Source organism: Heloderma suspectum, chromosome 3 (assembly GCF_057233095.1).
Source record: "Heloderma suspectum isolate Gila_16-S chromosome 3, 16-S_ref, whole genome shotgun sequence".
Classification (NCBI taxonomy): Eukaryota; Metazoa; Chordata; class Lepidosauria; order Squamata; family Helodermatidae; genus Heloderma; species Heloderma suspectum.
In genome coordinates, this window is record NC_139460.1 from 16,190,937 (window position 1) to 16,205,489 (window position 14,553).

Here is a 14,553-nt window from a genome sequence, read left to right on the forward strand (position 1 = left end):
TTTTTAGGACTAACCAAACTATCACAAATCTGTGAGCAAGCTATCAAATTCTCCATAATTCTTCATCAGGTTGGATGTTAAAAGAATGGGTTGGTCTGAAAATGTAGAGATTGATGTTAAAGCCCCAAAGTGTGCAGTTTGTGCCATGCTTGGAGCAATTCATTCTATGAAAGTCAGTCAGTCAGTCAGTCTATCTATCTAATCTAATCTAATCTAATTTAATCTAATCTTCAGCTATTTCCAGCATTTCTCTAGAGCTGATTTTTGGGAGGGAAGGCAAGATAAAGCCTCTAAATCTTCACGACAAGCTAGTGGCTGGTAAGCCGTTCAAGTAGTTTAAGTTGAACAAATTGTATAAACCTCTTCTAAACCTCCTCTTGGGATCTGTGAAGGAGAAAAGGAGTCATAATTCTGTCTGCTTTTTCCTTGGCTCGCTTGTTTTTCACTTGGCATCTTTCATGATGATCACATCATTTTGTGGCTGACCTTTGCTTTATGACAGTTCTTTTCATTGTGTTAACTTGGCTGTGGTGATACATGCTAAATGTTTTGCTTGGGCATTTTATCAAGCATCTTTTTAAAACAGTCTGTGCCATAGGCAGTCTAGCAAATGTTTTAAATGAGTTTCTGACAAATGTGAACAGAAAATAATTCCAGCAATAGTTCATCTTGTTGGATATTACACAGGCTACATTACCCATTATGAAAACACAATGAGGTATGCTGTAGTATTAATATGATTAGTGTGAGATGGTTCTCTTCCATATGCATTGTTACTTTTTAAATTATATGCCTACCTGCTGCATCTGTAAAAATATGTGCATCTTGAGGCTACATATAGCTGGAGTCAAAAGCCATGAGATCTAAACTAGACAAGCATATTACCCATGAGAAGTACCAGTTGCTTGGCTGCATAATGTCATACTGCAGAAGGGATGGGAGAGCAAATGTTTGAATTGTCAGTTGTATAAGGAAAGGAAAGGAAAGGTTCCTCCTGTGCAAGCACCGAGTCATTGCTGACTCCTAGAGGGATGCCGCTTTCGCTGGCATTTTCATGGCAGACTATAGCGGGGTGGTTTGCCATTGCCTTCCCCAGTCGTGACTACCTTTCACCCAGCAAGCTGGGTACTCATTTTACCGACCTCGGAAGGATGGAGGGCTGAGTCGACCTGAGCTGGCTACCTGGGACCCAGCTTCTGCTGGGATTGAACTCAGGTCGTGGGGAGAGATTCGGTTGCAATACTGCTGTCTTCCACTCTGCGCCACAAAATACCCTCTAAGTGAAAAAAACTAGTAGGTCATGGAGTTAGCCCTTCCCTGGTCATTCTAGTTCTTGTGTGTATGATGCATGTTCTCTTTTTTTCAAACATTTGAATCCCCACCTGGAATATGAAACAGTATAATTTAGCAAGGGCTATATCATGTGTAGCTTCTGCTTTTAGTTCTGATGTAGTTTGGATGTAGGAGTTCCAGATTCAATCTCCAGTCTGTGATGAAGCTCTCCAGCTGTTCAAGGGCAAGGTATGTTTGGTCTAATCTAACCTACAGGGATTTTGTGGGGCCCTGCTGAACTCCTTGGAGATTTCCCCATCCATATGCCGTAGGCATCACAAGAGGGAGTAGCATCATCACAATATGAGGCAATGGGCTAAGAGATCTCCAGGGACTGTGAGTTGCATCTGCAGAGGGAAGGCTGACTAGAGTAGAAGAAGCAGGAGGAGGCCTGGTATAACTGGGAAATGAAATGGGGCAGTCTGGAGGGAGGAACGGGAGAAACATCTGCAGAATAATATATTGACACATTGGGAACAAAGCAGAGGGTTGCGGCTGTCAGCCATATGGAGGTTTGTATGTGTCTCTTAGGCTTTCTTCTCCCCTGATCTTCTGCATTCATAGATAGATCATGCTCTGCCTTTCCTCTTTCTTCATCCTTTCTTTCAATTTTCTCCTGTGTTTAATTTTCACCACATCCAATTAATGGAATATGGTCAGTGTTTGACTATGGTGCTTTCTGAATCTTTTGAACAAACTCTTTGCTTCATAATAGCTGGTTTTGATATTTACTTTCTAAACACACTAAATGATTTCCCCTGCTTTCATTGAAAAGCTTCAATTTCCCAGACTATGACCTGCAAGGCAAGGATAGGAGTGGTGACTGGCTTTTCCCTTCTGCTACAGGGAGCAATACTAAAAATTCCTGACTGGATTTTTGGGCTTCCAAATTGGAAGTGATTTTTAGTTGTCAGACAGATTGGCCACAATGCTCTACATGTTGAGTCCTCAAGAGCTCTTGAATTCTAGTGCTGGACTGGTATGTTGAGATCCATGAGAAGCTGGGCTGGCTAGCAAGCTCTCTGTTGGCTTGCATAGTCAAGAGTTGCACCTGACAGTCACAGGGGTTTACTTAACCAATATCCAAGTGATATAATTTCCTTGGGACATACCATGTTCATACTGAAATAAATTCTTGCCCATTCACTTGATGTTGATCTCTGTAGGTCATCTGAAAATGTCTTGGAATGTGCTGGTGGAGAATTGCATACCTCTTAAATTTGTTAAAAGTACCAAATTTCCATAGGAGTTTTTTTCTTGTTCCTTTTTAAATCAACAGAAATAGTACATATGGAAGCTAGGGCAAATTTCCATTGATTAGGCTGTATAGAGCATACTAATTCCCTATTCCATTCCTCACTAACATTCTGAACATCTACTTCTGTAGCTGTAGCTGAATATATTGCCAACCAGCACTAGATGGTAAGTCATATCTAAATGGAGAGGGTTCAGAGGAGGGCAACAAAGATGATCAGGGGACTGGAAACAAAGCCCTATGAGGAGAGACTGAAAGAACTGGGCATGTTTAGCCTTGAGAAGAGAAGACTGAGGGGAGATATGATAGCGCTGTTCAAGTACTTGAAAGGTTGTCACAGAGAGGAAGGCCAGGATGTCTTCTCCATCATCCCAGAGTGCAGGACACGGAATAATGGGCTCAATTGACAGGAAGCCAGATTCCGGCTAAACATCAGGAAAAACTTCCTGACTGTTAGAGCAATACGACAATGGAACCAATTCCCTAAGGAGGTAGTGGGCGCTGCCACACTGGAGGCGTTCAAGATGAGGCTGGACAGCTTCCTGTCAGGGATGCTCTGACTTGGATTCCTGCATTGAGCAGGGGGTTGGACTCGATGGCCTTGTAGGCCCCTTCCAACCCTACTATTCTATGATTCTGAACATCTACATTCCAAAAGACATTTATAAACAGCTATTGTAGGCTTAGCTTTCTGTAAAGAACCCATTAATTCCTCCTACGCTATAGGAAGTGCTGAAGCACTCATCACTTATGGCCCATATATAGATGCCAGCTAATGCTGTAGCTGAATATATTGCCAACCAGCACTAGATGCTAAGCGATATCTGACCTGCAATACCGAAAATGGTAACACCTCATTGTTCGCTCCTATTGATTAATCTAAGGTGTACATGCCACTAGTAACCCAATGCCTCCACATAAAACACTGCCTCTCTATTTTCAAGACCGGATTCTCCCATAAAGTTAATTTAGCATTAGAATGTGGATCAAATTGCACCTGATCAGATATTGTAAGCCAAGTCTCTCTAGCTGCTAAAATTACAAGTGGAGAGATGCCTTGCCTTTTAATATACCTACATCCTAATGCCATCCAGCCAGAAAGTTGACTCTAGAACCATGGAGGAGTATTAAAAGAAAATGTTTTCCAGTCATTTGAACAAGTTAACAAATAAGCCTTATGATATAAACTAAGATCTGGACAATTAAATCCTCCATCCCTGATCAGCAACTGCATCCTCTTAAGTGAAAATTGGGGAGGAGACCCCCCCCCCCCAATACACTTCCAAAATGCTGTAAAAAGGAGTATTATGCAGTACATAAATTCATCTTCATGGTCTCTTTGCATCACATATATGGGCTCTGAGTGATGCCCACCTTTCCAAGTCAAGAGATATTTCCACCAGTACTGTGTTTATATTCAGTTTAATCATTTGAGAAATATCTCTAGGCACCAGTATACCAAGATTCTTCATCACTTCTAGACACCAATGAAATTGCCATTTCATAACTACGTTGGGTGTCTTGATACTACCAACAGGCATTAATTCAGATTTTGACGAATTGCTAGTATAACCTGAAAGTGTACCAAGTATCCATTAATCTTATTAATTTTGGTATAGAAGACACTAACCTACTGATAAATAACAAGCCATCTGCGTATAAAGCTGTTTTATATTCAGCCTGCTGATGGACAAAACTGTAAAGGTCTCTACTCTGCCTAATTGCCCATGCTAAGGATTCAAAGCACAAAATCAAATATCAAGGGAGACAGAGACAGCCCTGCTTTGTGCCCAGCTCCAAACTAAAGAAACTTTAAAGAATTCCATTTGTCATCACTTGTGACACAGGAGAGAGATATAAAATTCTAGTCCATCTTAAAAAAGAATCCCGCAGAAATCCAAAATTTTCCAAGGTCACAAGCATAAACTCCCACTATAATTTGTCAAACACTTATTCAACAACAAGTGAAATAATGGTATCCAAATGCATTCATAGAATCATAGAATAGTAGGGTTGGAAGGGGCCTACAAGACCATCTAGTCCAGCCCCCTGCTCAATGCAGGAATCCAAGTCAGAGCATCCCCGACAGATGGCTGTCCAGCCTCATTTTGGATGCCTCCAGTGTGGGAGAGCCCACCACCTCCCTAGGGAATTGGTTCCATTTTCGTATTGCTCTAACAGTCAGGACGTTTATCCTGATGTTCAGCCGGAATCTGGCTTCCTGTCACTTGAGCCCATTATTCCGTGTCCTGCACTCTGGGATGATCGAGAAGAGATCCTAGCCTTCCTCTCTGTGACACCCTTTCAAGTACTTTAAGAGCACTATCATATCTCCCTCAGTCTTCTCTTCTCAAGGCTAAACATGCCCAGTTCTTTCAGTCTCCCCTCATAGGGCTTTGTTTCTAGTCCCCTGATCATCTTTGTTGTCTTCCTCTGAACCCTCTCCAGCTTGTCTGCATCCTTCTTAAAGTGCGGTGCCCAGAACTGGACACAGTACTCCAGATGAGGCCTAACCAGTGCTGAGTAGAGGGGAATGAGTACTTCCTGGGATTTGGAAGCTATGCTTCTATTAACGCATCCCGAATTAGCATTTGCCTTTTTTGCAGCCACATCACATTGTTGGCTCATATTCAGCTTGTGATCGACAACAATTCTAAGATCCTTTTCGCTTGTAGTGTTGTTGAGCCACGTATCCCCCATCTTGTAACTGTGCATTTGGTTTCTTTTTCCTAGGTGCAGAACTTGGCATTTATCCCTATTAAATTTCATTCTGCTGTTTTCTTCCCAGCAATCGCGTCTATCCAGATCACTTTGAATTTTGTTTCTGTCTTCCAAAGTATTAGCTATCCCACCCAATTTTGTGTCATCTGCAAATTTTGTCTGCATTCCCTGCACCCCCTCCTCCAAGACATTAATAAAAATGTTGAAGAGCACTGGGCCCAGGCCTGAGCCCTGCGGTACCCCACTCGTTACCTCTCCCCAGTTTGAGGAGGTCCCATTGATAAGCACTCATCTAGCCCACTTTGAGCTAGTTTGCTCATCAGGATATCACAGGGCAGTTTGTCGAAAGCTTTGCTGAAGTCGAGGTATATTATGTCCACAGCATTCCCACAGTCCACAAGGGAGGTTACTTGATCCAAAAATGAGATCAGATTAGTCTGGCAGGATTTGTTCTTGACAAATCCATATTGGCTTCGAGTAATCACTGCATTGTTCTCAAGGTGCTTACAGACTGATTACTTTATCATCTGCTCCAGAATTTTCCCAGGGATTGATGAAGGACTGACTGGTCTGTAGTTCCCAGGTTCCTCCTTTTTACCCTTTTTGAAGATAGGGACAACATTAGCCCTCCTCAGTCATCTGGCACTTCACCCATCCTCCATGATTTCTCAAAGATAATAGACAGCGGTTCTGAGAGTTCTTCTGCCAGTTCCTTTATTACTCTAGGATGCAGTTCATCTGGCCCTGGAGATTTGAACTCACTCGAAGTAATTAGGTGTTCCTTGACCATATACCTATCGATCTCAAGCTGCAATCCTGCCCCTTCAGCCTGTACTTCGCCTTTGCCGGGGGGGCAGGTCATAGACCCTCTTTTGGGAGAAGACTGAGCCGAAGTAGGAATTGAGCACTTCTGCCTTTTCTTTGCAGTCTGTTATCATTTTGCTGTCCTTATTTAATAGTTGAACCACCATTTCTTTCCTCTGCCTTTTACTATGCACGTATCTGAAGAAAGCCTTTTTGTTGCTTTTAACATCCCTCGCTAACCTCAGCTCGTTCTCAGCTTTAGCTTTCCTGACGCCATCCCTGCAATTCTGTGCTACCTGCCTGTACTCTTCCTTTGTCGCTTGGCCTTTCTTCCACTTCCTATTTGTGTCCTTTTTTGTTTTCAGGTCATCCCTAAGCTTCTTGTGAAGCCACATTGGCTTCTTCTGTTGTCTTCCACCTTTTCTTCTTGTTGGAATGGTTTGTAATTGTGCCTTTAGAATTTCCTTTTTTAAAAGCTCCCACCCAGCTTGGACTCCTTTTCTCATTAGAGTCGCTTGCCATGGGACCTTACTGATCATTGATCTGAGTTTATTAAAATCAGCTTTGCTAAAATCCAGGGTACACGTTTGGCTACACTCGGCTTTTGCTTCCCTTAGAACCAAGAACTCAAGTATAACATGGTCGCTTTCCCCCAGAGTTCCTGTAACTGCTACTTTAACCACTAAGTCATCTCTGTTGGTTAGGATCAAGTCAAGGATATCCAATCCTCTAGTTCCTTCCCCTACTTTCTGTAGGAGGAAGTTATCCGAAACACAAGTCAGGAATTTCCTGGAGGGGTCATGTTTTGCAGAATTTGTCTCCCAACAAATATCGGGGAAATTGAAGTCCCTCATTACTACTACATCATGCTTCCTTGAAACATTGGCTATTTGCTTTTCAAAAGTTTCATCCTTGTCTTCTCCTTGATTGGATGGCCAGTAGTAGACTCTGACCACCATGTTCCTTTTATTTTTTGCTCCTTTTATTTTAACCCAGATACTCTCGATGGAGCTACCAAGCTCATCCTCCTGTATTGCTGTGCAGAGATATGTATTTTTAACATATAGTGCAACTCCACCTCCCTTTCTCTTCCTCCTGTTCTTTTTAAACAAGTTATATCCTTCAATGGCTGTATTCTAGTCATGAGAGTCATCACTCCAGGTCTCAGTTACACCTATCAAGTCATAATTTCCCTCTTGTATTAAGAGTTCAAGTTCGTTCTGTTTGTTTCCTGGGCATTAGTATATAGACATCGAAGACCATGTGCTTTATAGTCTGGCTTTCTTCCTACATGTTTCTGAAGACTATTATTGGGTGCTGTTAGAGCTGTTCTCTCTGTTGCGGTGTATGAGCCTTCGTCCATTGTTTCCTCCAACTTTAGATCTCCCTTCCCTGTAGGATTCAGTTTAAAGCCCTCCTAATGAAGTTCTTCATGCTGTGGCCAAACACATTCTTCCCAGCCTTTGTGAGGTGCAACCTGTCCCTTGCCAACAGCCCATCTTCCAGGAAGTATAGCCCGTGGTCCCAGAATCCAAATCCCTTGCGCTGGCACCACCTTCGTAGCCAGTCATTCTCCTGGAGTATTTTCCTTTCCCTTTCTATCCCTGTTCTAACTACTGGAAGGATGGATGAGAAGACTATCTGGGCCCCAAAGTTGTTGAGTTTCCTTCCCACAGCTTCAAAGTCTGACGTGATTTCTTCGTAGCTCCGCTTGGCGGTATCATTTGTTCCCACATGGATGAGAAGAAAGGGATACCTGTCAGTGAGTGCAGCTTTATGAGTGCAGGCAACATTTCAGTCATGTCTCTAATCTGTCGTCCCGAGAGACGACGTACCTGGCGAGTCCACGGGTCCTCACGACATACTTGGTTTTCGATCCCACGCAGCAAGGAGTCTCCCATGCAGCAAGGAGTCTCTTACTTCCATTCTTTTAGAATGCAAAGAAACCAGATTTACTCCAAGCCTTAAATTATCTGCTCCCTGACTCTGCCAAATAAATCCCACTTGTTCAGGATATACAAATGTAGGTATCACATGCTGAAGTCTATTAGCAAGAATTGCCATTAATATTTTAGGATCCATACTGATAAGGAAATTGGCCTATAATTTGCACAGTTGGTATGGTCTTTGCCAGGTTTAGGGCATAATATAAATACACTGGGAAAGTTCCTGATTCAAAAGCCTTTCAGTGTGGGTTATTTTGAACTGTGGGTTGTTGGTTGAACTGTGGGTTAGTGTGTTGTCTGAATGCAGCCAGGGTGGCTTGTTAACCATGCAGTGTGGATTTTTTTTCAAACGTGCCACCTTGAGAACCCATGGTTTTTTGTTGGTTTGTTCAGGGTGGTTAACAAGCCAGACTGCTTAGTGAACAAGTCACCCTGCCTGTGTTCAGACAACATGATAAACCACTCTGCAGAAAACGTGCTGCATTCAGACAACATGCTAACCTAAGGTTCAACAAACAACCCACAGTTCAAAACAACCCACACTCAGCCACTGAGCGGATTAGCATGTTGTGTGAACAGCCCCATATTCTCAGTGACACACTTAACACTGGCTTAATGACGCCAGTGTGGTGTAGTGGTGAGAGTGTTGGACTGGGAGCCGGGAGATCCGTCTAGTCCCCACTCAGCCATGGAAGCTCACTGGGTGACTTTGGGCCAGTCACAGACTCTCAGCCCAACCTACCTCACAGGGTTGTTGTTGTGAGGATAAAATGGAGAGGAGGAAGAGGATCATGTAAGCCACCTTGGGTTCCTTGCAAGAGGAAAAAAGGCGGGATATAAATGCAATAAATAACTAACTAACTAACTAACTAACTAACTAACTTTTTCCACCTGCAAAAGCTCTGCAAATAGTTCCTTTTGCAGCAAATCCAATTGTGGTAAGACGAAGTCCAAAAAGAAAATTTCGATTTCCTGATTCATAGGACCCCTATCCTTCCTACATAGTTCAGAATAAACTCTTTGAAACTCTAAATGTATGTCTTTTGGGGCTTGTATATGTATTGTGTATATATTATCTTTAATCAATGGAATACAATTCTGAATTTTTTGAGAATCATCTTTTCTTTTCCTTTACTTCCTTTCCTCCTCTCTTTTCCTTTTTTCCTTTTTCTTTTTCTTTTTCCTTTTCTTTTTGTTATTGTGGTCTCCTCATCAGAATATTGTATTGCTGGGAAATTGTAGTATTGATCAGGTTGTTGGTATTTTTGGTATTGTTTATTTCATTTATAAAGATAAAATAAATAAAAATATATTCAAGATGTGGTTGAACCCCCATTAATCTCAAAATATTCATTAAGTTTGGGAGCCATCTGTGTTTTAAAATTGTCATCATTAAGAGGTGAAACATTCATGCACAAAGTGCCAAAAGCTTTAACAGAATTGAGAATTTTCAGTTGTAAATGGACCAGGCATGGTCCAAAATAGGAATTGTTTTCTGTAACACATTGAAATAGCAGAAAAGAAACCAAAAAATAATCGAATCTAAAACAATTCTGATGCACAGCTGGAAAAAAAAAAAAGAATAATCTCGCCCTGTAAAAATTGGTAAGAAAATGTTTCTTCCATCAAAAGATGAGGTTCCTATAACAAAGCAACATCATTTTAAGGTTTCTTAAGGTTGGAAAGCATTTGCTTTGCTAGATGGGAGTACCAAGGCCCCTAACATTCCAAGTAGTTATGTTCAAGGATATAATAATTCACAAATTAGAAACAACCAAAAGGAGACTACCACAAAACCAATTATATATCAGAAACACTTACTTATTCCCACCATCCCATCTGTGCCACACTGTTTACACTGTATGCAGAGCCTTACAAAAGTCTCACACATTTAGAATCCATACACTCTATACATTTGAAGGCAACGCACTGCTCCTTCTCTTATATTTCTAAAACCTTCCATCACCACAAAACAATCCATGTAAAAACAATATCACATACTGCATATTCAAAATATCCAGGACTGTACTTAGGATGCTTATGACAACAAACCAGACAAATAAATGGACTAATAAGCCTGATATTAAGAGAAGAAAAAGAAACCCTCAAAAGCAAGAACAAAAAATACAACAATGAATAAAAGCAGACCAAGACCCCCAAAAAGAAAGGAAAAAAGGAGGGAAGTGCTTCCAGGCCATATGTCAGCATATCCCCTCTGCACAGCCTCCCCCTGCCAACAGACAACTTTAAATGAAGCCAAACATGATACTGTATCCCCAAAGCCTGATATATAAATACACACACACATATATATGCATTGTTGTTGTTTATTCTTTCAGTCGCTTCCGACTCTTCGTGACTTCATGGACCCGCCCACGCCAGAGCTTCCTGTCAGCCGTCGCCACTCCCAGCTCCCCCAAGGTCAAGTCCGTCACCTCCAGAAAATCATCCATCCATCTTGCCCTTGGTCGGCCCCTCTTCCTTTTGCCTTCCACTTTCCCTAGCATCAGCATCTTCTCCAGGGTATCCTGTCTTCTCATGTTGTGGCCAAAGTACTTCAGTTTTGCCTTTAATATCATTCCCTCAAGTGAGCAGTCTGGCTTTATTTCCTGGAGGATGGACTGGTTTGATCATCTTGCAGTCCAAGGCATTCTCAGAATTTTCCTCCAACACCACAGTTCAAAAGTATCTATCTTCCTTCGCTCAACCTTCCTTATGGTCCAGCTCTCGCAGCCATAGGTTACTATGGGGAATACCATTGCTTGAACTATGCGGACCTTTGTTGTCAGTGTGATGTCTCTGCTCTTAAGTATTTTATCAAGATTTGTCATTGCTCCCCTCCCAAGAAGCAAACATCTTCTGATTTCCTGGCTGCAGTCAGCATCTGCAGTAATCTTTGCGCCTAGAAAGACAAAGTCTGTCCCTGCCTCCACGTTTTCTCCCTCATTTTGCCAGTTCTCAATCAAGCTGGTTGCCATAATCTTGGGTTTTTTGAGGTTTAACTGCAACCCAGCTTTTGCACTTTCTTCTTTCCCCTTCGCCATAAGGTTCCTCAGCTCCTCCTCGCTTTCAGCCATCAAAGTGGCTGAATTAATCTGCATATTTGAGATTGTTAATGTTTCTTCCAGTGATTTTAACTCCAGCTTGGCTTCATCAAGCCCAGCACGTCGCATGATGTGTTCTGCATACAGGTTGAATAGGTAGGGGGAGAGTATACAACCCTGCTGTACTCTTTGCCCAATCTTAAACCAGTCCGTTGTTCCGTGGTCTGTTCTTACCGTTGCTACTTGGTCGTTATACAGATTCCTCAGAAGGCAGACAAGATGACTTGGTATCCCCATCCCACCAAGAACTTGCCACAGTTTGTTATGATCCACACAGTCAAAAGCTTGAGAATAGTCAATATGTTTTTAGTTAATAGATGTTTTTCTGAAACTCCCTGGCTTTCTCCATTATCCAGCAGATATTGGCCATTTGGTCTCTAGTTCCTCTGCCTTTTCAAAACCCAGCTTGTCCATCTGGCAGTTCTCGTTCCATGAATTGCTGGAGTCTACCATGCAAGATCTTGAGCATTACCTTACTGGCATGTGAAATAAGTGCCACTGTTCGATAGTTTGAATGTTCTTTGGTGTTTCCCTTTTTTGGTATGGGGATATAAGTTGATTTTTTTCCAATTTGTTGGCTATTCTTGTGTTTTCCAAATTTGATTTTAAGCAGTTCAGCTGGGATACCGTCATCTCCTGCTGCCTTATTATTAGCAATGCTTCTTAAGGCCCATTCAACTTCACTCTTCAGAATGTCTGGCTCTAACTCACTGACCACACCGTCAAATCTATCCCTGATATTATTATCCTTCCTATACAGATCTTCCTTATATTCTTGCCACCTTTTCTTGATCTCTTCTGCTTCTGTTAGGTCCTTGCCATCTTTGTTTTTGATCATACCCATTTTTGTCTGGAATTTACCTCCTAATTTCTAATTTTCTGGAAGAGGTCTCTTGTCCTTCCTATTCTATTATCTTCTTCCACTTCCGCGCAGTGCTTGTTTAAAAATAATTCCTTATCTCTTCTGGCTAACCTCTGGAATTTTGCATTTAATTGGCATATCTCCCCCTGTCACTGTTGCCTTTTGCTTTCCTTCTTTCTTGGGCTACTCCCAGTGTCTCAACAGACAGCCATCTTGCCTTCTTGATTTTCTTTTTCTTTGGGACGTTTTTTGTTGCTGCCTCCTGAACAATGTTGCGAACTTCTGCCCACAGTTCTTCCGGGACCCTATCTACTAAATCTAGTCCCTTAAATCTATTCTTCACCTCCACTGCATATTCATGAGGAATATTCGTGAGCTCATATCTAACTGCTCTGTGGGTCTTCCCTATTCTCTTTAGTCTGATTCTAAATTGTGCAATAAGAAGTTCGTGATCTGAACTACAATCAGCTCCAGGTCTTGTTTTTACCGACTGTATAGATGTCCGCTACCTTTGGCTACAAAGGATGTAGTCAATCTGCTTTCGGTGTTGACCATCTGGTGAAGTCCATGTATAAAATTGTCTCTTAGGTTGTTGGAAGAGAGTGTTTGTTAATGCACAGTGAGTTGTCTTGGCAAAATTCTATCAACCTATGTCCCACTTCATTTTGTTCTCCCAGGCCATGCTTGCCTGTAATTCCAGTTGTCGTTTGACTACCCACCTTAGCATTCCAGTCTCCTGTAATGAAAATAAAATCTCTTTTTGGCGTATTATCCAGTAGGTGCTGCAGATCCTCATAGAACTGATCTACTTCTCCACGTTGTCCCTTCACGGTTTAGCTCATGGCATCATTGAGGTGCTCAAGCTAGGACAAGGTAATGATCTCCTTTGCTGGAGTACATATGCATACAGATATCCATATACACAGATACACATGCAATTCCAGTTCTGAAATGTGAATATCACAAACTGAGGCAGCAGAAGAAACAGAGAAAAAGAGAGAGAGAGAGAGAGAGTTCCAAGTTGAGACCAAATAAAGGACCTTGAAGGTTTTTAAAGCCCTGGGCACCTTCAGCATTGCCCCTCTGCCCTAGCAATTGGACTCATGCCACAAAGATAAGCTTCTGCCACTGCTGGTACATGACATATTTTTAGACCAGATTACATTCTTCAACTGAAGGCAGCATGGAGATGAATAAAATACTGAAGCTTTCTTTCCTGAGCTAATTCTTGAGACTTAGAGACTTCACACCATCTATCTGCTATCTACTTGGTATAAACTGAAAAAATCGTAACTCGCTGCTTATTCTCCTCCCCCCTGATTTCAACTCTTTTCCCTTGCATCTTGCAGCTATTAAAATAGACTCCTTAACAGTAAATCTTGAAAACTTCACGATGAACGGGCGAGGTCTCTCTTCATCACGAGAGAGGAGGGCCGGAATTTGGTGTGTCCGTTGGATGTCTAATTGATAGTTGTCAAGAAGATCCAATAATTCATGCAAAAAGGGTTCCATAAAGGCAGTTGATTGGCCATGCTCAGCTTGCTCATGTATTCCAATGACTCATAAATTACGAGATTGACTTTCTAGCTGTGTTGTATCCTTTGCAGAAATCTAATCTTATTTTGAAGACAAAGGTTATTGAGCCAGAAGATTCTCTGTCTTGGTGTTTTGTGTTGGACAGTTGTTTGCTCTAAGTGTGTCACTATCTCTTTATATTCTAAGAATACAAAATTAACTTGGCGTTTGATTAGGTCTATACTGCATAGGCTGAGCGCCGAAGAATTGATGCCTTCGAACTGTGGTGCTGGAGAAGACTCTTACGAGTCCCCTGGATTGCAAGGAGGTCATATTAGTCCATCCTAAAGGAAATCAACCCTGAGTGCTCATTGGAAGGACAGATACTGAAGCTGAAGCTCAAATATTTTGGCCACCTAATGCAAAGAAAAAACTACCTGGAAAAGACCCTGATGTTGGGAAAGATTGAAGGCAAAAGGAGAAGGGGACGACAGAGAATGAGATGGCTAAATAGCATCACTAATGCCATGAATATGAACTTGAGCACACTCCAGGAGAGAGCGGAGGACAGGAAGGCCTGGCATGCTATGGTCCATGGGGTCACGAAGAGTCGGACACAACTTAATGACTGAACAACAACAACATACTGCATATGCTGGTAGGAATCCATATACACCAACCCCTTCAGTCTATTCATGACACATACAAGCCCACCGCAACATACTTTTAAGAACATACCAGCAATTTTCTTGAAGTTGCATGGACAATAGCCTAGATTGGTTGCTATGGTGATTAATCCTTAGTCGTGATTCACAATGGACATGTCTTAATTCATCTGTTTTAAGCATTTGGAAAGAAATTGCAAGCAGGAACTAGTTCTTAAGGATAGAAGAGGTTTCTTTTCATTTATTTGAAGAAATGGGAGGGAAATGAAATAGGCATCCTGATCTTAAATATATTTGTTTACAAATAAATCTCATCGCTTTCAGTCTTGCGCTCATGTATATATGCATT

The 14,553-nt window shown here is 41.8% G+C and overlaps 1 protein-coding gene across 5 annotated transcripts in view; it reads left to right on the plus strand.

The window, feature by feature from the left end:
• The window catches only part of TMEM135 (transmembrane protein 135), a 269,244-nt gene that overhangs the window by 167,464 nt on the left and 87,227 nt on the right, over positions 1-14,553 (plus strand). For 3 of the 5 annotated variants that reach the window (XM_084842555.1, XM_084842550.1, XM_084842552.1), the window contains one exon: positions 235-318. The exons of the other annotated variants lie outside the window; for them this stretch is intronic. In XM_084842555.1, coding sequence (XP_084698681.1) covers positions 235-318 — 84 coding nt within the window. The remainder of the gene's footprint in view (positions 1-234; positions 319-14,553) is intronic. 5 annotated transcript variants of the gene reach the window in all.